The following is a 21,994-nucleotide window of genomic DNA, read 5'->3' as shown; positions in this document are numbered from 1 at the left end:
ATCTACTGTGCTCTCTTCCTCCCTCTCTCTCCATCCATCCATCCCTCCCTATCTCTTTCTCTCCTTCTCTCTCTCCCGAAACCCCTGTTGTTACTATATCTCTTATCTCCCCAGGCCCTGATTTTACCAAAATATGTCTGTCTCTCTTTTTTCTCTTCTCCCCCCATCTCCCATCACTTCCCTCTCTCCCCATCACTTCCCTCCCTCCCCATCACTTCCCTCCCTCCCCCATCACTTCCCTCCCTCCCCCATCACTTCCATCTCTCTCTCCCATCACTTCCCTCTCTCCCCCATCCCTTCCCTCTCTCCCCATCACTTCCCTCTCTCCCCATCACTTCCCTCCCTCCCCATCACTTCCCTCTCTCTCCCATCACTTCCCTCTCTCCCCATCCCTTCCCTCTCTCCCCCCATCGCTTCCCTCTCTCCCCCATCCCACATCACTTCCCTCTCTCCCCCATCCCACATCACTTCCTCTCTCCCCCTCTCTCCCCCTCCCTCTCTCTCCCTCTCTCCCCTCTCTCCCCTCCCTCTCTCTCCCTCTCTCCCTCTCTCCCCATCCCACATCACTTCCCTCTCTCCCCCATCCCACATCACTTCCCTCTCTACCCCATCCCCATCCCTTCCCTCTCTCCCCATCCCCTATCACTTCCCTCTCTCCCCCATCCCACATCAATTCACTCTCTCCCCATCCCTCATCACTTCTCTCTCTCCTCCCCCTTTTCTCCCACAAGTGACTAATCTGCTTGATACTTCCCTTCTCAATACTGTGCTCCATTCTCTCTCTCCCCCTCTCTCCCCCTCTCTCTCCCCTCTCCCCCTCTCTCCCCCTCCTCTCTATCTCCCAAGACTCTGGTGCTTTTAATAACATATGTCAGTGTTTAACCTCTCCCATTTCCCCTCAGGTGTGTTTGCTCTTTAGACCCCCCCCTTCTCTCATTCTCTCCATCCCTCTGTCTCTCCCTCTCTCCCCCCTCTCTCCCCCCTCTCTCCCCCCTCCCTCTCTATCTCCCAAGACTCTGGTGCTTTTAATAACATATGTCAGTGTTTAACCTCTCCCATTTCCCCTCAGGTGTGTTTGCTCTTTAGACCCCCCCCCCTTCTCTCATTCTCTCCATCCCTCTGTCTCTCCCTCTCTCCCCTCTCTCCCCCTCTCTCCCCCTCCCTCTCTATCTCCCAAGACTCTGGTGCTTTTAATAACATATGTCAGTGTTTAACCTCTCCCATTTCCCCTCAGGTGTGTTTGCTCTTTAGACCCCCCTTCTCTCATTCTCTCCATCCCTCTGTCCATCCCTCCTCTCTCCCTCCCCCTCTCCCCCCTCTCCCCCTCCCTCTCTATCTCCCAAGACTCTGGTGCTTTTAATAACATATGTCAGTGTTTAACCTCTCCCATTTCCCCTCAGGTGTCTCTCTCCTCTCTCCCCCTCTCTCCCCCCCCCTCTCTCTTCCTCTCTCCCCCTCTCTCCCCCTCCCTCTCTCTCTCCCTCTCTCCCCTCCCTCTCTCTCTCCCTCTCTCCCCCTCTCTCCCCCTCCCTCTCTCTCTCCCTCTCTCCCCCTATCTCCCCCTCCCTCTCTCTCCCTCTCTCCCCCCTCTCTCCCCCTCTCTCCCTCTCTCCCCCTCCCCCTCTCCCTCCCTCTCTCCCCCTCTCTCCCCCTCCCTCTCTCTCTCCCTCTCTCCCCCTCTCTCCCCCTCCCTCTCTATCTCCCCCTCCCCTCTCTCTCCTCTCTCTCCTCTCTCCCCCTCTCTCCCCCTCTCTCCCTCTCTCCCCCTCCCCTCTCTCTCCCTCTCTCTCCCTCTCTCCCTCCCCCCTCTCTCCCCCTCTTCCCCTCCTCTATCTCTCCCTCTCTCCCCTCTCTCCCCCTCCCTCTCTATCTCCCAAGACTCTGGTGCTTTTAATAACATATGTCAGTGTTTAACCTCTCCCATTTCCCCTCAGGTGTGTTTGCTCTTTAGACCCCCTCCCTTCTCTCATTCTCTCCATCCCTCTGTCTCTCGCTCTACCCCCCACTGTCATATTGTCTCCCTCCTTCGTCATGCTCAAACTCATTAACACATATGTGTCATTCCCCACTGTCTGTCATTAGTATGCTCATAAACACAGCAGTAACATCAGCTCTTACTTCTCTCCTTACTCTTCCTGTCTTCTCTTCCTCATTCTTACTCTTCTTGTCTTCTCCCCCTCCTCCTGTCTTCCCCATCATCCTGTCTTCTCCATCCTCCTTACCCCTCCTGTCTTCTCTCCCTCCTCCTTACCCCTCCTGTCTTCTCTCCCTCCTCCTTACCCCTCCTGTCTTCTCCCCATCCTCCTTACTCTTCCTGTCTTCTCTCCCTCCTCCTTACCCCCTGTCTTCTCTCCCTCCTCCTTACTCTTCCTGTCTTCTCTCCCTCCTCCTTACCCCTCATGTCTTCTGTCCCTCCTCCTTACCCCTCCTGTCTTCTCTCCCTCCTCCTTACTCTTCCTGTCTTCTCTCCCTCCTCCTTATCCCTCCTGTCTTCTCTCCCTCCTCCTTACTCTTCCTGTCTTCTCTCCCTCCTCCTTACCCCTCCTGTCTTCTCTCCCTCCTCCTTACCCCTCCTGTCTTCTCCCCATCCTCCTTACTCTTCCTGTCTTCTCTCCCTCCTCCTTACCCCCTGTCTTCTCTCCCTCCTCCTTACTCTTCCTGTCTTCTCTCCCTCCTCCTTACCCCTCATGTCTTCTCTCCCTCCTCCTTACTCTTCCTGTCTTCTCTCCCTCCTCCTTACCCCTCCTGTCTTCTCTCCCTCCTCCTTACTCTTCCTGTCTTCTCTCCCTCCTCCTTACCCCTCCTGTCTTCTCTCCCTCCTCCTTACTCTTCCTGTCTTCTCTCCCTCCTCCTTATCCCTCCTGTCTTCTCTCCCTCCTCCTTACTCTTCCTGTCTTCTCTCCCTCCTCCTTACCCCTCCTGTCTTCTCTCCTTCCTCCATACCCCTCCTGTCTTCTCTCCCTCCTCCTTACCCCTCCTGTCTTCTCTCCCTCCTCCTTACCCCTCCTGTCTTCTCTCCCTCCTCCTTACCCCTCCTGTCTTCTCCCCATCCTCCTTACTCCTTCTGCCTTCTCCCCTTCCTCCTTACTCTTCATGTCTTCTCTCCCTCCTCCTTACCCCTCCTGTCTTCTCTCCCTCCTCCTTACCCCTCATGTCTTCTCTCCCTCCTCCTTACCCCCCCTGTCTTCTCTCCCTCCTCCTTACCCCTCCTGTCTTCTCCCCATCCTCCTTACTCTTCCTGTCTTCTCCCCTTCCTCCTTACCCCTCCTGTCTTCTCTCCCTCCTCCTTACCCCTCCTGTCTTCTCCCCATCCTCCTTACTCCATCTGCCTTCTCCCCCTCCTCCTTACTCTTCCTGTCTTCTCTCCTTCCTCCATACCCCTCCTGTCTTCTCTCCTTCCTCCATACCCCTCCTGTCTTCTCCCCATCCTACTTACTCTTCCTGTCTTCGCTCCCTCCTCCTTACCCCTCCTGTCTTCTCTCCCTCCTCCTTACTCCTTCTGCCTTCTCCCCCTACTCCTTACTTCTCCTGCCTTCTCCCCCTCCTCCTTACTTCTCCTGCCTTCTCCCCCTCCTCCTTACTCCTCCTGCCTTCTCCCCCCCTCAAGCTTCTATCCTTTAACCTTCACCTCACTAGTTAGTATAGCTTTGTCTTTCCCCTATAGGAGAGTCTTGTTGCTCTCTCTCTCTCTCTCTCTCTCTCTCTCTCTCTCTCTCTCTCTCTCTCTCTCTCTCTCTCTCTCTCTCTCTCTCTCTCTCTCTCTCTCTCTCTCTCGCTCTCTCTCTCTCTCTCTCTCTCTGTCCCCCTCCATATCCCATGGCCCTAATCTCACTACATAACCTGTATATCTCTCCTCTTCTCTTCCCCTCCTCTAGTAACCTCTGTCTCTCCATCTCTCCCTCCCCTTCCTCCTCTCTGTCTCCCTTGACCCTTGACCTTTACATATATCACTATTATATATGTCTGTCTGCCCCTCCTCCCCTGTATTCCCCTCCACCAGGTACGTCTGCTGTTCTGCCCCTCTCCCTCTCTCTCTCCCTGTCTCCCCTTATCTCACTATGTACCCATGTATCTCCTCTCTCCTCCTCCCCTGTATTCCCCTCCACCAGGTACATCTGCTGTTCTGCCCTCTCCCTCTCTCTCTCCCTGTCTCCCCTTATCTCACTATGTACCCATGTATCTCCTCTCTCCTCCTCCCTGTATTCCCTCCACCAGGTACGTCTGCTGTTCTGCCCCTCTCCCTCTCTCTCTCCCTGTCTCCCCTTATCTCACTATGTACCCATGTATCTCCTCTCTCCTCCTCCCCTGTATTCCCCTCCACCAGGTACGTCTGCTGTTCTGCCCCTCTCCCTCTCTCTCTCCCTGTCTCCCCTTATCTCACTATGTACCCATGTATCTCCTCTCTCCTCCTCCCCTGTATTCCCCTCCACCAGGTACGTCTGCTGTTCTGCCCCTCTCCCTCTCTCTCTCCCTGTCTCCCCTTATCTCACTATGTACCCATGTATCTCCTCTCTCCTCCTCCCCTGTATTCCCCTCCACCAGGTACGTCTGCTGTTCTGCCCCTCTCCCTCTCTCTCTCCCTGTCTCCCCTTATCTCACTATGTACCCATGTATCTCCTCTCTCCTCCTCCCCTGTATTCCCCTCCACCAGGTACGTCTGCTGTTCTGCCCCTCTCCCTCTCTCTCTCCAGCCTTCTGTCTCTCTCTCTCCCTGTCTCCCCTTATCTCACTATGTACCCATGTATCTCCTCTCTCCTCCTCCCCTGTATTCCCCTCCACCAGGTACGTCTGCTGTTCTGCCCCTCTCCCTCTCTCTCTCCCTGTCTCCCCTTATCTCACTATGTACCCATGTATCTCCTCCTCCCCTGTATTCCCCTCCACCAGGTACGTCTGCTCTACTGTTCCCAGGAGGAGGCCGAGCTGGTGTTTAAAGCAGCCTGGGCTGCGGGTCAGGCTGGACCCTCTCACATGTGGTTCGCTGTAGGGCCAGCCCTGTCCGGCCTTGGCATGGAGGGTCTCCCCAGGGCCCTGTTCGCCGTGCGTCCGCAGGGCTGGAAGGACAAGCCCCGCATGAGGATCGCCCGGGGCGTGTCCATACTGACCCATGGGGCGGTGGCACTGCGCCGCGACTATGGGGCCTCTGGAGGGCCAAACTTTGTCACCAACTGCATGACGGAATCCAATCAAACACACAGGGTGCGGGGAAGGATGAGGTGAGGGGGAGGAAGGATGTATGTAGAGGGGAAAAGGGGGAGCATGGGATGTGATTGGGGTGAGGGTAAAGAGGACAGGGTCTGCATAGGGGAGCATGCAGCCTAGTGGTTAAGAACATTGGGCCAGTAACCAAAAACTTGCTGGTTCAAATCCCTGAACCAACTAGGTGAAAAATCTGTGCCCTTGAACAAGGCACTTAAACCAAATTGCTCCTATAAACCACTCTGGATAAGAGTGTCTGCTAAATGACATAGATGTTTTAAAAGAGGATTAGGTATGCAAATAGAAGATACAGCCAAATGGTTCCAGAAGGAGAAGAGAAAGAACAGGAAAAGCAACTGATGACAGATAACACCTTACGTACTGCTTCCTGCTGTTCACTGGCTGGAACTGCATCCTACTAGGATTCTCTCTGATGATCTATTTTCATATGATATAAATGCACTGGGATGACATGATGACACAACGGTCATAAGACTGCCTTGTCTTATTAACAAAATAAGTTGAAATTGCGCAAGGCCCCCGGGGATACAGGTGTGTCACTTCAAAGATCTACACTGACCACTCTGATGTTTGGTAATGTCTGACAAATTGTGGTCTGGCAGTAATATTGTAATAATGTTCTGCCTGCGGCTATGGAACCCTGACCTGTTCACCAGGCGTGCTACCTGTCCCAGACCTTTCAACTCTCTAGAGACAGCAGGAGCGGTAGAGATACTCTTAATGATCGGCTATGAAAAGCCAACTGACATTTACTCCTGAGGTTCTGACTTGTTTCACCCTCTACAACCACTGTGATTAATTATTATTTGACCATGCTGGTCATTTATGAACATTTGAACATCTTGGCCATGTTCTGTTATAATCTCCACCCGGCACAGCCAGAAGAGGACTGGCCACCCATCATAGCCTGGTTCCTCTCTAGGTTACTTCCTAGGTTCCTAGCCACCATGCTTCTACATCTGCATTGCTTGAGTGTATGCAAACTTCTGATCCACTGGGAATGTGATGAAAAAAATCAAATCTGAAATAAATAATTCTCTCTACTATTATTCTAACATTACACATTCTTAAAATAAAATGGTGATCCTAATTGACCTAAGACAGTGTTAAGAGAATTATGTTCTCAATGTTCATAAACTGAACTTCAATTAAACTACTCAGTCTGCAACCCAGAATTTGTAAGATTATAGTTGAATGAAACAGATGGAGACCCAGCTTACAATAGTCAGAATGTTTATTTACGAGAGCTCTGAAAATCATACAATGCACATAACCTTTTATACCTCACATTTGGTCATATACCATACCCCTTATAAATGCCCCTCCTCTTCTCTAACACTGTCAATGCTGCTTTTTACAAGTCTACTCCAACACATACATTACTTATCATATCCTGCAACGTGTTACATAATCTACTGCAAGCCTAATGGTTTCTCCCTGGGTGGAGAGACCTTTTTCCCTGTTAATAGTTTCACAAGTTGTCTGCCACAGTTCCTTGTCTGTTAAACAGTTTCTCTTTTTCTATGCACAATTCTAGTCTTATGATTCAAATACATCTCACTCCATTACCCAGTGACTGGCTGGAGTACTGTTAGTTATTGCCTTAACATTAATTTGAAAGTATAAATAATTTTGTCATTATCTTACCATTACCTTAAACACATGAATCTCCATAACAGACGGGGAATTCCGACTTCAACTGTAAATATTTATGCATACAGTATCTAAGCATACCTCTTGAGCTGTCTGTATCCTCCTAAATGTTTTTTTTTAAAGAAACTAAATATGCTTCTATGCATCTTTGCTTAAATTGAAAGTAATGTGAGGGTTATTCAGTACATTTAGTAATTGCTTGCTTTTCTAAAGTCTATCAACCTTGCCAGCAGGCGTGCCAGCTAAGATAGTTAGATAAACTAGCTTAATTTGATGAACAGCCTGAAATGGCTTATTTGGAGCTAGTTATGAGATAAGAAACCAATCTGGGCTAAAGCCAACTTCATAAAATGTCTAGGTGGCTAGTAGAATTACAGAGAAAAAAAAACTTTCATATTTTTTTTAACATGAGAAATCTGAGGGGGCAGTTAATCTGTGGCCCAGAAGTCTCACTCACTGCACCGTCTGACTCTCTTTCTCCCTCTCTCTCTCTCCCCCTCACCCCACCCCCTGTCTCCCAATGTCAGGTATTTCAGCAACATCACTTTGGGTGGCAGAGACTACTCTTTCGACAGTGACGGTTACCTGGCCAACCCCGTCCTAGAAGTCATCTCCTATACACCTGGCAAAGGCTGGGAGGATGTAAGGACCTTACATCACTTCCTGTTATTGTGCTGTGACTGGCATGTCTCCATTTAGGGCCATTTGGTTGTAGATTTGCAGATATTATCTTTTCAATTTCCTGTTGTTTTGATGTCCAGGTGATTAGTACAACAGAAAATCATTTAGAGTGTCTTGAACTGGCCAAACCTTGTCAACAAGCACAATATAAACTTAAGAGCAAGCAAAGGCAGGTCACAGAGGTTTGTGTTCATGTAAAGTTCACTGTGGTTATCCGTGCCTGAGGTGGGGACGAGACTGACCGCTGATCGTTTGGCCTCTTTCTTTCTCCCTGCTGCGTGTGTTGACTTTCTCTTGTCTCTTTGAGTTTTAGCATCTCCTCGCTGACGTTCAATATAGCCAACATGCACGCGCATACACACACACACACACACACACACACACACACACACACACACACACACACACACACACACACACACACGTTATCCATTGTTGTTATTTTCTTCTAGTTTCAGTTTTCACTGCTTCCTTTGTCTGAGCTTCTCCTCTTGATAGCTGAACTTCCCCCTTTATTCTCAAACAATGACATCCAATTTCTCCATAAGCACTGTACAATCTCCATACACTAGTTGTCAGTCAGTCTCCCTTTATATCTGTTTGTGTCTTGGTATGCTGCAGTGTGCTTGGATGATGGTCTTTGGTTGGTAAAAACTTAAAAACGCAGGCTTTACAGTAGGAGCTGCTCTGGTCTGGTTGTTGGGTCATTGGGTCATTGTTGATTCTCATTTAAATGGCAGCAGATCCCAGCTCCTGGAGACTGTCTGTCTGTCTGTCTGTCTGTCTGTCTGTCTGTCTGTCTGTCTGTCTGTCTGTCTGTCTGTCTGTCTGTCTGTACATCTAGCCTCAAATCAAATCAAAGTTTATTTGTCACGTGCGCCAAATACAACAGGTGTAGTAGACCTTACAGTGAAATGCTTACTTACAGGCTCTAACCAATAGTTCAAAAAAGGTGTTAGGTGAACAATAGGTCAGTAAAGAAATAAAAACAACAGTAAAAAGACAGTGAAAAACAGTAGTGAGGCTTTAAACAGTAGTGAGGCTATTAAAGTAGTGAGGCTACATACAGACACCGGTTAGTCAGGCTGATTGAGGTAGCATGTACATGTAGATATGGTTTTAGTGACGATGCATATATGATGAACAGAGAGTAGCAGTAGCGTAAAAGATGAGTTGGCAGGTGGTGGGTGGTGGGACACAATGCAGATAGCCCGGTTAGCCAATGTGTGGGAGCACTGGTTAGTCGGGCCAATTGATGTAGTATGTACATATGTACATGAATGTATAGTTAAAGTGACTATGTACTGAATATATGATAAACAGAGTAGCAGCAACGTAAAAGAGGAGTGGGAGGGGGCACAGAATGCAAATAGTCCGGGTAGCCATTTGATTACCTGTTTTTGTCCTAGACTTAGCACTCCGGTACTGCTTGCCATGCAGTAGTAGAGAGAACAGTCTATGACTGGGGTGGCTGGGGTCTTTGACAATTTTTAGGGGCTTCCGCCGAAAACCGCCTGGTGTAGAAGTCCGAGATGGCAGGAAGCTTAGCCCCAGTAATGTACTGGGCTGTAAGCACTACCCTCTGAGCAATTGCCGTACCAGGCAGTGATGCAACCAGTCAGGATGCCCTTGATGTTGCAGCTGTAGAACCTTTTGAGGATCTCAGGACCCATACCAAATCTTTTTAGTTTCCTGAGGGGGAATAGGTGTTGTCGTGCCCTCTTCACTCTCTTGGTGTGTTTGGAGCATTCTAGTTTGTTGGTGATGTGGACAGCAAGGAACTTGAAGCTCTCAACCTGCTCCACTACAGCCCCATCGATGAGAATGGGGACGTGCTCGGTCCTCCTTTTCCTGTAGTCCACAATCATCTCCTTAGTCTTGGTTACGTTGGGGGATAGGTTGTTATTCTTGCACCACCCGGCCAGGTCTCTGACCTCCTCCCTATAGGCTGTCTCATTGTTGTCGGTGATCAGGCATACCACTGTTGTGTCGTCTGCAAACTTAAAGATGGTGATGGAGTCATGCCTGGCCATGTAGTCGTGGGTGAACAGGGAGTACAGGAGTGGACTGAGCACACACCTCTGGGGGGCTCCAGTGTTGAGGATCAGCATGGCAGATGTTTTGCTACCTATCCGTCAGGAAGTCCAGGATCCAGTTGCATAGGGAGGTGTTTAGTCCCAGGATCCTTAGCTTAGTGATTAGCTTTGAGGGCACTATGATGTTGATAGCTGAGCTGTAGTCAATGAATAGCATTCTCACATAAGTGTTCCTTTTGTCCAGGTGGGAAAGGGCAGTGTGGAGTGCAATAGAGATTGCATCACCTGTGGATTTGTTTGGGCGGTATGCAAATTGGAGTGGGTCTAGGGTTTCTTGGATAATGGTGTTGATGTGTGCCATTACCAGCCTTTCAAAGCACTTCATGGCTACGGACGTGAGTGCTACGGGCCTGTAATCATTTAAGCAGGTTGCCTTTGTGTTCTTGGGCGCAGGGAATATGGTGGTCTGCTTGAAACATGTTGATATTACAGACTCTATCAGGGACATGTTGAAAATGTCAGTGAAGACACCTACCACTTGGTCAGCACATGCTCGGAGCACACGTCCTGGTGTTGACCTGTCTTACTCACATCGGCTACGGAGAGCGTGATCACACAGTCATCCGGAACAGCTGATGCTCTCATGTTTGCCTCAGTGTTACGAGCCTCGAAGCGAGCATAGAAGCATAGATTTAGCTCGCCTGGTAGGCTCGTGTCACTGGACAGATCACGGCTGTGCTTCCCTTTGTAGTCTGTAATAGTTTGCAAGCCCTGCCACATAAAATGAGCATCTGAGCCGGTGTAGTTTGATTAAATCTTAATCCTGTATTGACGCTTTGCCTGTTTGATGGTTCGTTGCAGGGCATTTCTTGTACGCTTCCGGGTTCGAGTCCCGCACCTTGAAAGCACCAGCTCTGCCCTTTAGCTCAGTGCGAATGTTGTCTGTAATCCATGGATTCTGGTTGGGGTATGTACATACAGTCACTGTGCGGACGACGTCCTCAATGCACTTCTTGATAAAGCCATTGACTGATGTGGTGTACTCCTCAATGCCATCGGAAAAATCCCGTTGCAGTCTGTGATAGCAACCGACCCATATTAGAGGTCTTAGCCATGGCAGGATTCCATAGGTACATCTAGCCTCAACCTATATTAGAGGTGTTAGCCATGGCAGTTTTCCATAGGTACATCTAGCCTCAACCTGTATTAGAGGTGTTAGCCATGGCAGGTTTCCATAGGTACATCTAGCCTCAACCTGTATTAGAGGTGTTAGCCATGGCAGGTTTCCATAGGTACATCTAGCCTCAACCTGTATTAGAGGTGTTATCCATGGCAGTTTTCCATAGGTACATCTAGCCTAAACCTGTATTAGAGGTGTTATCCATGGCAGTTTTCCATAGGTACATCTAGCCTAAACCTGTATTAGAGGTGTTATCCATGGCAGTTTTCCATAGGTACATCTAGCCTCAACCTGTATTAGAGGTGTTATCCATGGCAGGTTTCCATAGGTACATCTAGCCTCAACCTGTATTAGAGGTGTTAGCCATGGCAGGTTTCCATAGGTACATCTAGCCTCAACCTGTATTAGAGGTGTTAGCCATGGCAGGTTTCCATAGGTACATGTAGCCTCAAACTGTATTAGAGGTGTTAGCAATGACAGTTTTCTATAGGTACATCTAGCCCCAACCTGTATTAGAGGTGTTAGCCATGGCAGGTTTCCATAGGTACATCTAGCCTCAACCTGTATTAGAGGTGTTAGCCATGGCAGGTTTCCATAGGTACATCTAGCCTCAACCTGTATTAGAGGTGTTAGCCATGCCAGGTTTCCATAGGTACATCTAGCCTCAACCTATATTAGAGGTGTTAGCCATGACAGTATTCCATAGGTACATCAAGCTTCAAGCTGCTCAGCAGACAGGGGCTAAGTAACAATGTAGTCTACATATAGTGATGCAAACCTACATCTGTCCTACAGCCTCTCTGTTCTCCTCCCTGGTTGGTTGGTTGGATGGCTGAGTGGTTGGTTGGTTGGTTGGGCTCATTTAAAGGGCAGACAACAGCGCGTTGAGCCGTGGCCTGTGTGTGATGTTAGGAGGAAAACACCTGAGCAGGACGTGAGAGAACATAAAAGACAACTAGCCTGACATGACACTTACTGCTTTGCCTCATTAGCATCTGGCTCCTGGAGCTAGCGTAGCTGCGCTGTGCCGTGGTGTGTGTGTGTGTGTGTGTGTGTGTGTGTGTGTGTGTGTGTGTGTGTGTGTGTGTGTGTGTGTGTGTGTGTGTGTGTGTGTGTGTGTGTGTGTGTGTGTGTGTGTGTGTGTGTGTGTGTGTGTGTGTGTGTGTGTGTGTGTGTATGCGTAGCCCACTACATCGCTCCTGACATGTCATGCATATTTTATGAAGCTGTGTTTTGTTCAGAAACCCATAATACCAGCCCCTGTCACCTGTTGGAGATGTGCTGTTTTCTGTTTAATACTGCAGGGTTTTACCGCTGTCACTATCAGTGTAGAGGGAGACGCTCAGAATGCTCTTCGTAAAACACACACACCGTCTTCCATCCCACACACAGGAAGAGAACAGTCAGACCCAGGATTCTCTCAACCACACACACACACACACACACACACACACACACACACACACACACACACACACACACACACACACACACACACACACACACACACACACACACACACACACACACACACACACACACACACACACACACACACACACACACACACACACACACACACACAATGGTGGATCTCAGCCTCCTGCTGATTGTAACAGTCCACCATAGTCCAGTTTCAGCGTGTTGTAACATGCTGACTTCTGCCATTTCCTTTGAAACCCTTTCAATTAGGAGCTCTGCACTGCCCCTCAGTCTTCCCAGGAGAAGACACACACACACACACACACACACACACACACACACACACACACACACACACACACACACACACACACACACACACACACACACACACACACACACACACACACACACACACACACACACACACATACACCCACACAGACAGACCCACATACACACACACACATATTCCTATATTCCTACATACTGTATACATACACAATTATAGCATGCACACACACCACACACACATACCACACACACACATACACACATACACATACACACCACACAAACACACACATACATATACACGCATATATTCCTACATACATGCACACTTTAAGGATGCACACACACACACGCACACACACGCACATACACACAAAGTGGATAAGACACCTCTATATGCCTATTCTGCACATCCACGCTGTTGGCTCTCACTGAATATTTAATGTTCTCTTTACAATAACTGCACCATTACCTACCACCCGGGAGGGGAGCACCCAGCTCTGGCTTAGAACACGGAAACACTGCCGAACACTGCTAAACATTACCCAGCACTCACACTGCTCTCCTGTCCTCTGTAGGAGCAACACTGCTAAACATTACCCAGCACTAACACTGCTCTCCTGTCCTCTGTAGGAGCAACACTGCTAAACATTACCCAGCACTAACACTGCTCTCCTGTCCTCTGTAGGAGCAACACTGCTATACATTACCCAGCACTAACACTGCTCTCCTGTCCTCTGTAGGAGCAACACTGCTAAACATTACCCAGTACTAACACTGCTCTCCTGTCCTCTGTAGGAGCAACACTGCTATACATTACCCAGCTCTAACACTGCTCTCCTGTCCTCTGTAGGAGCAACACTGCTAAACATTACCCAGCTCTAACACTGCTGTCCTGTCCTCTGTAGGAGCAACACTGCTAAACATTACCCAGCTCTAACACTGCTCTCCTGTCCTCTGTAGGAGCAACACTGCTATACATTACCCAGCACTCACACTGCTCTCCTGTCCTCTGTAGGAGCAACACTGCTAAACATTACCCAGCACTTACACTGCTCTCCTGTCCTATGTAGGAGCAACACTGCTAAACATTACCCAGCACTAACACTGCTCTCCTGTCCTCTGTAGGAGCAACACTGCTAAACATTACCCAGCACTAACACTGCTCTCCTGTCCTCTGTAGGAGCAACACTGCTAAACATTACCCAGCTCTAACACTGCTCTCCTTTCCTCTGTAGGAGCAACACTGCTAAACATTACCCAGCTCTAACACTGCTCTCCTGTCCTCTGTAGGAGCAACACTGCTAAACATTACCCAGCTCTAACACTGCTCTCCTTTCCTCTGTAGGAGCAACACTGCTAAACATTACCCAGCTCTAACACTGCTCTCCTGTCCTCTGTAGGAGCAACACTGCTATACATTACCCAGCACTAAACACTGCTCTCCTGTCTTCTGTAGGAGCACCACTGCTAAACATTACCCAGCTCTAACACTGCTCTCCTGTCCTCTGTTGGAGCAGCACTGCTAAACATTACCCAGCACTAACACTGCTCTCCTGTCCTCTGTTGGAGCAACACTGCTAAACATTACCCAAACACTGCTCTCCTGTCCTCTTACCCAGCTAAACTACCCAGCACTAACACTGCTCTCCTGTCCTCTGTAGGAGCAACACTGCTAAAAACATCTAACACTGCTCTCCTGTCCTCTGTAGGAGCAACAGCACATTACCCTAACACTGCTCTCCTGTCCTCTGTAGGAGCAACACTGCTAAACATTACCCAGCTCTAACAACACTGCTCTCCTGTCCCTGTCTGTAGGAGCAACACTGCTAAACATTACCCAGCTCTAACACTGCTCTCCTGTCCTCTGTAGGAGCAACACTGCTAAACATTACCCAGCACTAACACTGCTCTCCTGTCCTCTGTAGAGCAACACTGCTAAACATTACCCAGCACTAACACTGCTCTCCTGTCCTCTAGAGCAACACTGCTAAACATTACCCAGCACTAACACTGCTCTCCTGTCCTCTGTAGGAGCAACACTGCTAAACATTACCCAGTAACACTAACACTGCCTCTGCTGTCCTCTGTAGGAGCAACACTGCTAAACATTACCCAGCTCTAACACTGCTCTCCTGTCCTCTGTAGGAGCAACACTGCTAAACATTACCCAGCACTAACACTGCTCTCCTGTCCTCTGTAGGAGCAACACTGCTAAACATTACCCAGCACTAACACTGCTCTCCTGTCCTCTGTAGGAGCAACACTGCTAAACATTACCCAGCTCTAACACTGCTCTCCTGTCCTCTGTAGGAGCAACACTGCTAAACATTACCCAGCACTAACACTGCTCTCCTGTCCTCTGTAGAGCAACACTGCTAAACATTACCCAGCACTAACACTGCTCTCCTGTCCTCTGTAGGAGCAACACTGCTAAACATTACCCAGCACTAACACTGCTCTCCTGTCCTCTGTAGGAGCAACACTGCTAAACATTACCCAGCACTCTAACACTGCTCTCCTGTCCTCTGTAGGAGCAACACTGCTAAACAACAGCACTCACACTGCTCTCCTGTCCTCTGTAGGAGCACTAACACTGCTCTCACTGCTCTCCTGTCCTCTGTAGGAGCAACACTGCTATACATTACCCAGTACTAACACTGCTCTCCTGTCCTCTGTAGGAGCAACACTGCTAAACATTACCCAGCACTAACACTGCTCTCCTGTCCTCTGTAGGAGCAACACTGCTAAACATTACCCTGTACTAACACTGCTCTCCTGTCCTCTGTAGGAGCAACACTGCTAAACATTACCCAGCTCTAACACTGCTCTCCTGTCCTCTGTAGAAGCAACACTGCTAAACATTACCCAGCTCTAACACTGCTCTCCTGTCCTCTGTAGGAGCAACACTGCTAAACATTACCCAGCACTAACACTGCTCTCCTGTCCTCTGTAGGAGCAACACTGCTATACATTACCCAGCGCTAACACTGCTCTCCTGTCCTCTGTAGGAGCAACACTGCTAAACATTACCCAGCTCTAACACTGCTCTCCTGTCCTCTGTAGGAGCAACACTGCTAAACATTACCCAGCACTTACACTGCTCTCCTGTCCTCTGTAGGAGCAACACTGCTATACATTACCCAGCTCTAACACTGCTCTCCTGTCCTCTGTAGGAGCAACACTGCTAAACATTACCCAGCTCTAACACTGCTCTCCTGTCCTCTGTAGGAGCAACACTGCTAAACATTACCCAGCTCTAACACTGCTCTCCTGTCCTCTGTAGGAGCAACACTGCTATACATTACCCAGCACTCACACTGCTCTCCTGTCCTCTGTAGGAGCAACACTGCTAAACATTACCCAGCACTTACACTGCTCTCCTGTCTTATGTAGGAGCAACACTGCTAAACATTACCTAGCACTAACACTGCTCTCCTGTCCACTGTAGGAGCAACACTGCTAAACATTACCCAGCACTAACACTGCTCTCCTGTCCTCTGTAGGAGCAACACTGCTATACATTACCCAGCACTAAACACTGCTCTCCTGTCTTCTGTAGGAGCACCACTGCTAAACATTACCCAGCTCTAACACTGCTCTCCTGTCCTCTGTTGGAGCAACACTGCTAAACATTACCCAGCACTAACACTGCTCTCCTGTCCTCTGTTGGAGCAACACTGCTAACCATTACCCAGCGCTCACACTGCTCTCCTGTCCTCTGTAGGAGCAACACTGCTAAACATTACCCAGCACTAACACTGCTCTCCTGTCCTCTGTAGGAGCAACACTGCTAAACATTACCCAGCACTAACACTGCTCTCCTGTCCTCTGTAGGAGCAACACTGCTAAACATTACCCAGCACTAACACTGCTCTCCTGTCCTCTGTAGGAGCAACACTGCTAAACATTACCCAGCTCTAACACTGCTCTCCTTTCCTCTGTAGGAGCAACACTGCTAAACATTACCCAGCTCTAACACTGCTCTCCTGTCCTCTGTAGGAGCAACACTGCTATACATTACCCAGCTCTAACACTGCTCTCCTGTCCTCTGTAGGAGCAACACTGCTAAACATTACCCAGCACTAACACTGCTCTCCTGTCCTCTGTAGGAGCAACACTGCTAAACATTACCCAGCTCTAACACTGCTCTCCTTTCCTCTGTAGGAGCAACACTGCTAAACATTACCCAGCTCTAACACTGCTCTCCTGTCCTCTGTAGGAGCAACACTGCTAAACATTACCCGGCACTAACACTGCTCTCCTGTCCTCTGTAGGAGCAACACTGCTAAACATTACCCAGCACTAACACTGCTCTCCTGTCCTCTGTAGGAGCAACACTGCCAAACATTACCCAGCACTAACACTGCTCTCCTGTCCTCTGTAGGAGCAACACTGCTAAACATTACCCAGCACTAACACTGCTCTCCTGTCCTCTGTAGGAGCAACACTGCTAAACATTACCCTGTACTAACACTGCTCTCCTGTCCTCTGTAGGAGCAACACTGCTAAACATTACCCAGCTCTAACACTGCTCTCCTGTCCTCTGTAGAAGCAACACTGCTAAACATTACCCAGCTCTAACACTGCTCTCCTGTCCTCTGTGGGAGCAACACTGCTAAACATTACCCAGCTCTAACACTGCTGTCCTGTCCTCTGTAGGAGCAACACTGCTATACATTACCCAGCTCTAACACTGCTCTCCTGTCCTCTGTAGGAGCAACACTGCTAAACATTACCCAGCACTAACACTGCTCTCCTGTCCTCTGTAGGAGCAACACTGCTAAACATTACCCAGCACTAACACTGCTCTCCTGTCCTCTGTTGGAGCAACACTGCTAAACATTACCCAGCACTAACACTGCTATCCTGTCCTCTGTAGGAGCAACACCGCTAAACATTACCCAGCTCTAACACTGCTCTCCTGTCCTCTGTAGGAGCAACACTGCTAAACATTACCCAGCTCTAACACTGCTCTCCTGTCCTCTGTAGGAGCAACACTGCTAAACATTACCCAGCACTAACACTGCTCTCCTGTCCTCTGTAGGAGCAACACTGCTATACATTACCCAGCTCTAACACTGCTCTCCTGTCCTCTGTAGGAGCTACACTGCTAAACATTACCCAGCTCTAACACTGCTCTCCTGTCCTCTGTAGGAGCAACACTGCTAAACATTACCCAGCACTAACACTGCTCTCCTGTCCTCTGTAGGAGCAACACTGCTAAACATTATCCAGCTCTAACACTGCTCTCCTGTCCTCTGTAGGAGCAACACTGCTAAACATTACCCAGCTCTAACACTGCTCTCCTGTCCTCTGTAGGAGCAACACTGCTAAACATTACCCAGCCCTAACACTGCTCTCCTGTCCTCTGTAGGAGCAACACTGCTAAACATTACCCAGCTCTAACACTGCTCTCCTGTCCTCTGTAGGAGCAACACTGCTAAACATTACCCAGCTCTAACACTGCTCTCCTGTCCTCTGTAGGAGCAACACTGCTAAACATTACCCAGCACTCACACTGCTCTCCTGTCCTCTGTAGGAGCAACACTGCTAAACATTACCCAGCACTAACACTGCTCTCCTGTCCTCTGTAGGAGCAACACTGCTAAACATTACCCAGCTCTAACACTGCTCTCCTGTCCTCTGTAGGAGCAACACTGCTAAACATTACCCAGCTCTAACACTGCTCTCCTGTCCTCTGTAGGAGCAACACTCATTTTCCTGGGAGCGTTTAGGTTTTGTGGACGTTTAATTGTTTTCTCCTATTGAACTCAACCTTAATCTTTATATATCTGTCCTGCAGCTGATCTAGTGGCTGGTTTATGTAGTTAAAGTTATTCAGTCAGAACATCAGCTTGGTACACTATATTCAATCCCAGGCTACAGTACTCCTTTTCCAGATCACTGCACTCAATAGTGGCAAGACAAAGACTTTAGATCTGTTGAATGACCTCAGTCTGAAGGGGAACACTGTTGTTCAGTTCTAGTGTGAGGTCTTCTTTATGTGTCTCTCGTCGCTTAAATTGGAATAACTCTTAATGTCAGTGTGTGTGTGTGTGTGTGTGTGTGTGTGTGTGTGTGTGTGTGTGTGTGTGTGTGTGTGTGTGTGTGTGTGTGTGTGTGTGTGTGTGTGTGTGTGTGTGTGTGTGTGTGTGTGTGTGTGTGTGTGTGTGTGTGTGTGTGTGTGTGTGTGTGTGTGTGTGTGTGTGTGTGTGTGTGGTTGAGAGAATCCTGGGTCTGACTGTTCTCTTCCTGTCTGTTGACTGTCTGCTTCGTCTGAGGGGGATGTGGTTGAAACGCTGTCAGACCTGTTATTTCTTTACTCACTGGTTCACATATAGTACAGTACAATATAATAAACTGGATGGCACACTCAGTGGCGATTTTAGCATGTAAATCTTGGTGGGGGGGAAAAATGTAATGTGGGATGTATGCCAGCAAAGCCACTACACTACACAACACTAAACAATACATTAATTGCACTAGAACGGTGACAAACGATGCCCACAAACTGTTAGGGCCTACATAAAGCTGTCCCAACAGCAGAGTCCCAACACCTTACCACTGTTACACCTGGCTTTCAGTAGAGCCTTGTAGGGCAGTGAAACAGTTAATTCAGCCTCATTTACTGCCTTTAAAAAAAACATAGCTGATATGGCTGACTTGTTTACCACTAATGTGGTTTCTGCTGACAATGAAGATGTACAGTACAAGCTATGGCGTAAGGGGATGACAAGCGGATAAGGCAATGCCTCATTTAGATTATGACATTAAAAAGCGAGCTAGGATAGACATAGTCATTATAACTATTTTTTCAGCACTTTTGAAATGTACAGCATCAGAATTCAGAACATGGGCCGTTCTTACAGCGTTCTCCCTCTACACCAAGTCAGAACCGTAGGATAGCTCTTACAATATTCAATGATTATATTTCTCAAAAACAGGTTATAGGCTAGATATACACCACCAAGTCAGAACAGTAGGTGAAATTAATAGGTGAAAATAGACCAAATTATTAGGGTGAGGCACATAGGCCACTAACAACTTACTACACAACATACACTTAGTATTACTTTCTTAGCTACAGTATACATATCTCCCTGTCATATTACATCATTTATGCAGCAGCATACAATACATTTTTGGACTCACCTTGTTGTGCTGTGTTCACTTGAACAGGACGGTGGCCCGGCAGCCCCTCGTGGCCAAATTTTGTCATCAAACTACAGTGCCTTGCGAAAGTATTCGGCCCCCTTGAACTTTGCGACCTTTTGCCACATTTCAGGCTTCAAACATAAAGATATAAAACTGTATTTTTTTGTGAAGAATCAACAACAAGTGGGACACAATCATGAAGTGGAACGACATTTATTGGATATTTCAAACTTTTTTAACAAATCAAAAACTGAAAAATTGGGCGTGCAAAATTATTCAGCCCCTTTACTTTCAGTGCAGCAAACTCTCTCCAGAAGTTCAGTGAGGATCTCTGAATGATCCAATGTTGACCTAAATGACTAATGATGATAAATACATTCCACCTGTGTGTAATCAAGTCTCTGTATAAATGCACCTGCACTGTGATAGTCTCAGAGGTCCGTTAAAATACAGTTTTATATCTTTATGTTTGAAGCCTGAAATGTGGCAAAAGGGGGGTCGCAAAGTTCAAGGGGGCCGAATACTTTCGCAAGGCACTATATGTCATCAAAGTCTGTCATTCTCTGGATGCTTTCTAAACAACTGGGAACTGGAAGAAAGGATTTGCCAGTAGATTGTCAACGTGATTCATGATGATGACTGCTTGTCTAGCTTGCTCCCTAAGATTCTGAAAGTATGATTTTGACATGATCAGTCCAATCAAAGCTAAGGTAGATATAATGTGATTTGACATCATTTTATCTGTGGCCAATGACCTTGAGCCTTCTTGGATTGGCACTTCTAATGTAACTCTATGGCAGCACCCAATGGGCTAGAATGTTCTACCTCAAGACTTGGTGGTGACGTAGTGTTCCCATGAGTGACGGAGCACTGAGCCAATAACGACGCAACGCTCCATATTTTCTGCTGGCTTGCCCCACCACCACCACCACCACCACCACAGAAAGCACTAAGCTAGGCTGAAACACCTGCATTTTGGAGTTAACTTACTGAAGAAAACAAAAAAGAGACCATGTTCATATGTGGCTTTATTAACTCAATGATATATATGTATTTTTTTGCATTGTTTGCAAACTGATATGTGACACGTATTAATGCCAAAATAACATGCAAAACAGGAAAGCTGTGACTAATGTGACAGGGGTTGGTTGATGGGAGTGTGTTTGTGTGTATCCTGTCTAACCTACTCCCTTCTCTTTCCCCAGGTAGGGATGTGGGAGAACGGTAAGTTGGATTTGGTTTATCCAGCGTGGTCGCGTTACGGTCCATTCCTCCAACCGCCTGATGGTGCCCAGCACCTGCGCGTGGTCACTCTGGAGGAACGTCCGTTTGTCATCGTGGAGCTGGCTGACGCCGCCTCCAACACCTGCATCAGAGACTCTGTACCCTGCCGACGACCCCTCAACGCCAGGTCAGAAGGCAGGGGTGACGGGTCAAATTAGACAATTATGTTCCTGTCCAGGGTCTTGGAGGACACAGTAAAATACGGATCATCCTCTAGTGACACACATACAGTACAGTGGCAACAAGACCCCCCTGGAGCCAAACACATCAGCAAAATGGAACTGTCGTTTTTCACAGATCGACCTTCATAATATCATGTGTCTCCAGTGTAATGACCACGTGGTGTCAACGTATGACATCACTTTCATGGTGTATTGAACACAAACAAATCCCATATTAACCCTCCACTCTCCACATTACCTCTCATCCTTCTAGATCGTGTAGTGGTGAGGGTGAGCCCAGATGGTATATAGGGTTATATGTGATTCAGTTGAAGATATATGGGGGTTGAATTGGACACAAACACAATAGAGCTGCAGTAGAGGTCCACGCGTCACGGTTCACCACCTCTAGGAAGGATGAGAACAATTATCCTGTGGCAGCACAATTTGACTCTCACTTAAAGGCATAGCCCTGACTGAGGAAGAGAGACATTATTTTTCTTAAATATAACAACATCTTTTAAAGGTTATATATTCTCGAACTCTCACTCTCTCACTTTCTCTCACTCACTCACTCACTCACTCCCTCTTTCTCTTTCTTTCTCTCTCTATATCTCTCTCTTTCTCTCTTTCCTCTCCTGCACCTTGTCTCCCTCTTCCTTCCTTCCTCCAGTATTCCTGTCCAGGATCCCCCAAAGAAACAGTGCTGTAAGGGCTTCTGCATCGACATCCTCAAACGATTGGCCAAGATCGTGGGTTTCACCTATGACCTCTACCTGGTGACCAATGGAAAGCACGGGAAGAAGATTGATGGAGTGTGGAACGGCATGATTGGAGAGGTCAGTAAAACGTGACTGATTGATTAGACATTGATTAGACATTGGTAGGCTACAGTACGTAGTTCTTCT

The 21,994-nt window shown here is 48.1% G+C and overlaps 1 protein-coding gene across 1 annotated transcript in view; it reads left to right on the top strand.

Moving 5' to 3' along the window:
- LOC127914346 (glutamate receptor ionotropic, NMDA 2D-like) overlaps positions 1–21,994 on the top strand; it is a 163,110-nt gene that overhangs the window by 60,935 nt on the left and 80,181 nt on the right. Inside the window, exons 5-8 of the mRNA XM_052490111.1 lie at positions 4,885–5,213; positions 7,398–7,512; positions 20,847–21,052; positions 21,760–21,925. Coding sequence (XP_052346071.1) covers positions 4,885–5,213; positions 7,398–7,512; positions 20,847–21,052; positions 21,760–21,925 — 816 coding nt within the window. The remainder of the gene's footprint in view (positions 1–4,884; positions 5,214–7,397; positions 7,513–20,846; positions 21,053–21,759; positions 21,926–21,994) is intronic.

This window comes from Oncorhynchus keta, chromosome 31 (genome assembly GCF_023373465.1).
Source record: "Oncorhynchus keta strain PuntledgeMale-10-30-2019 chromosome 31, Oket_V2, whole genome shotgun sequence".
Classification (NCBI taxonomy): Eukaryota; Metazoa; Chordata; class Actinopteri; order Salmoniformes; family Salmonidae; genus Oncorhynchus; species Oncorhynchus keta.
This window is presented reverse-complemented; position numbering and strand designations above follow the sequence as displayed.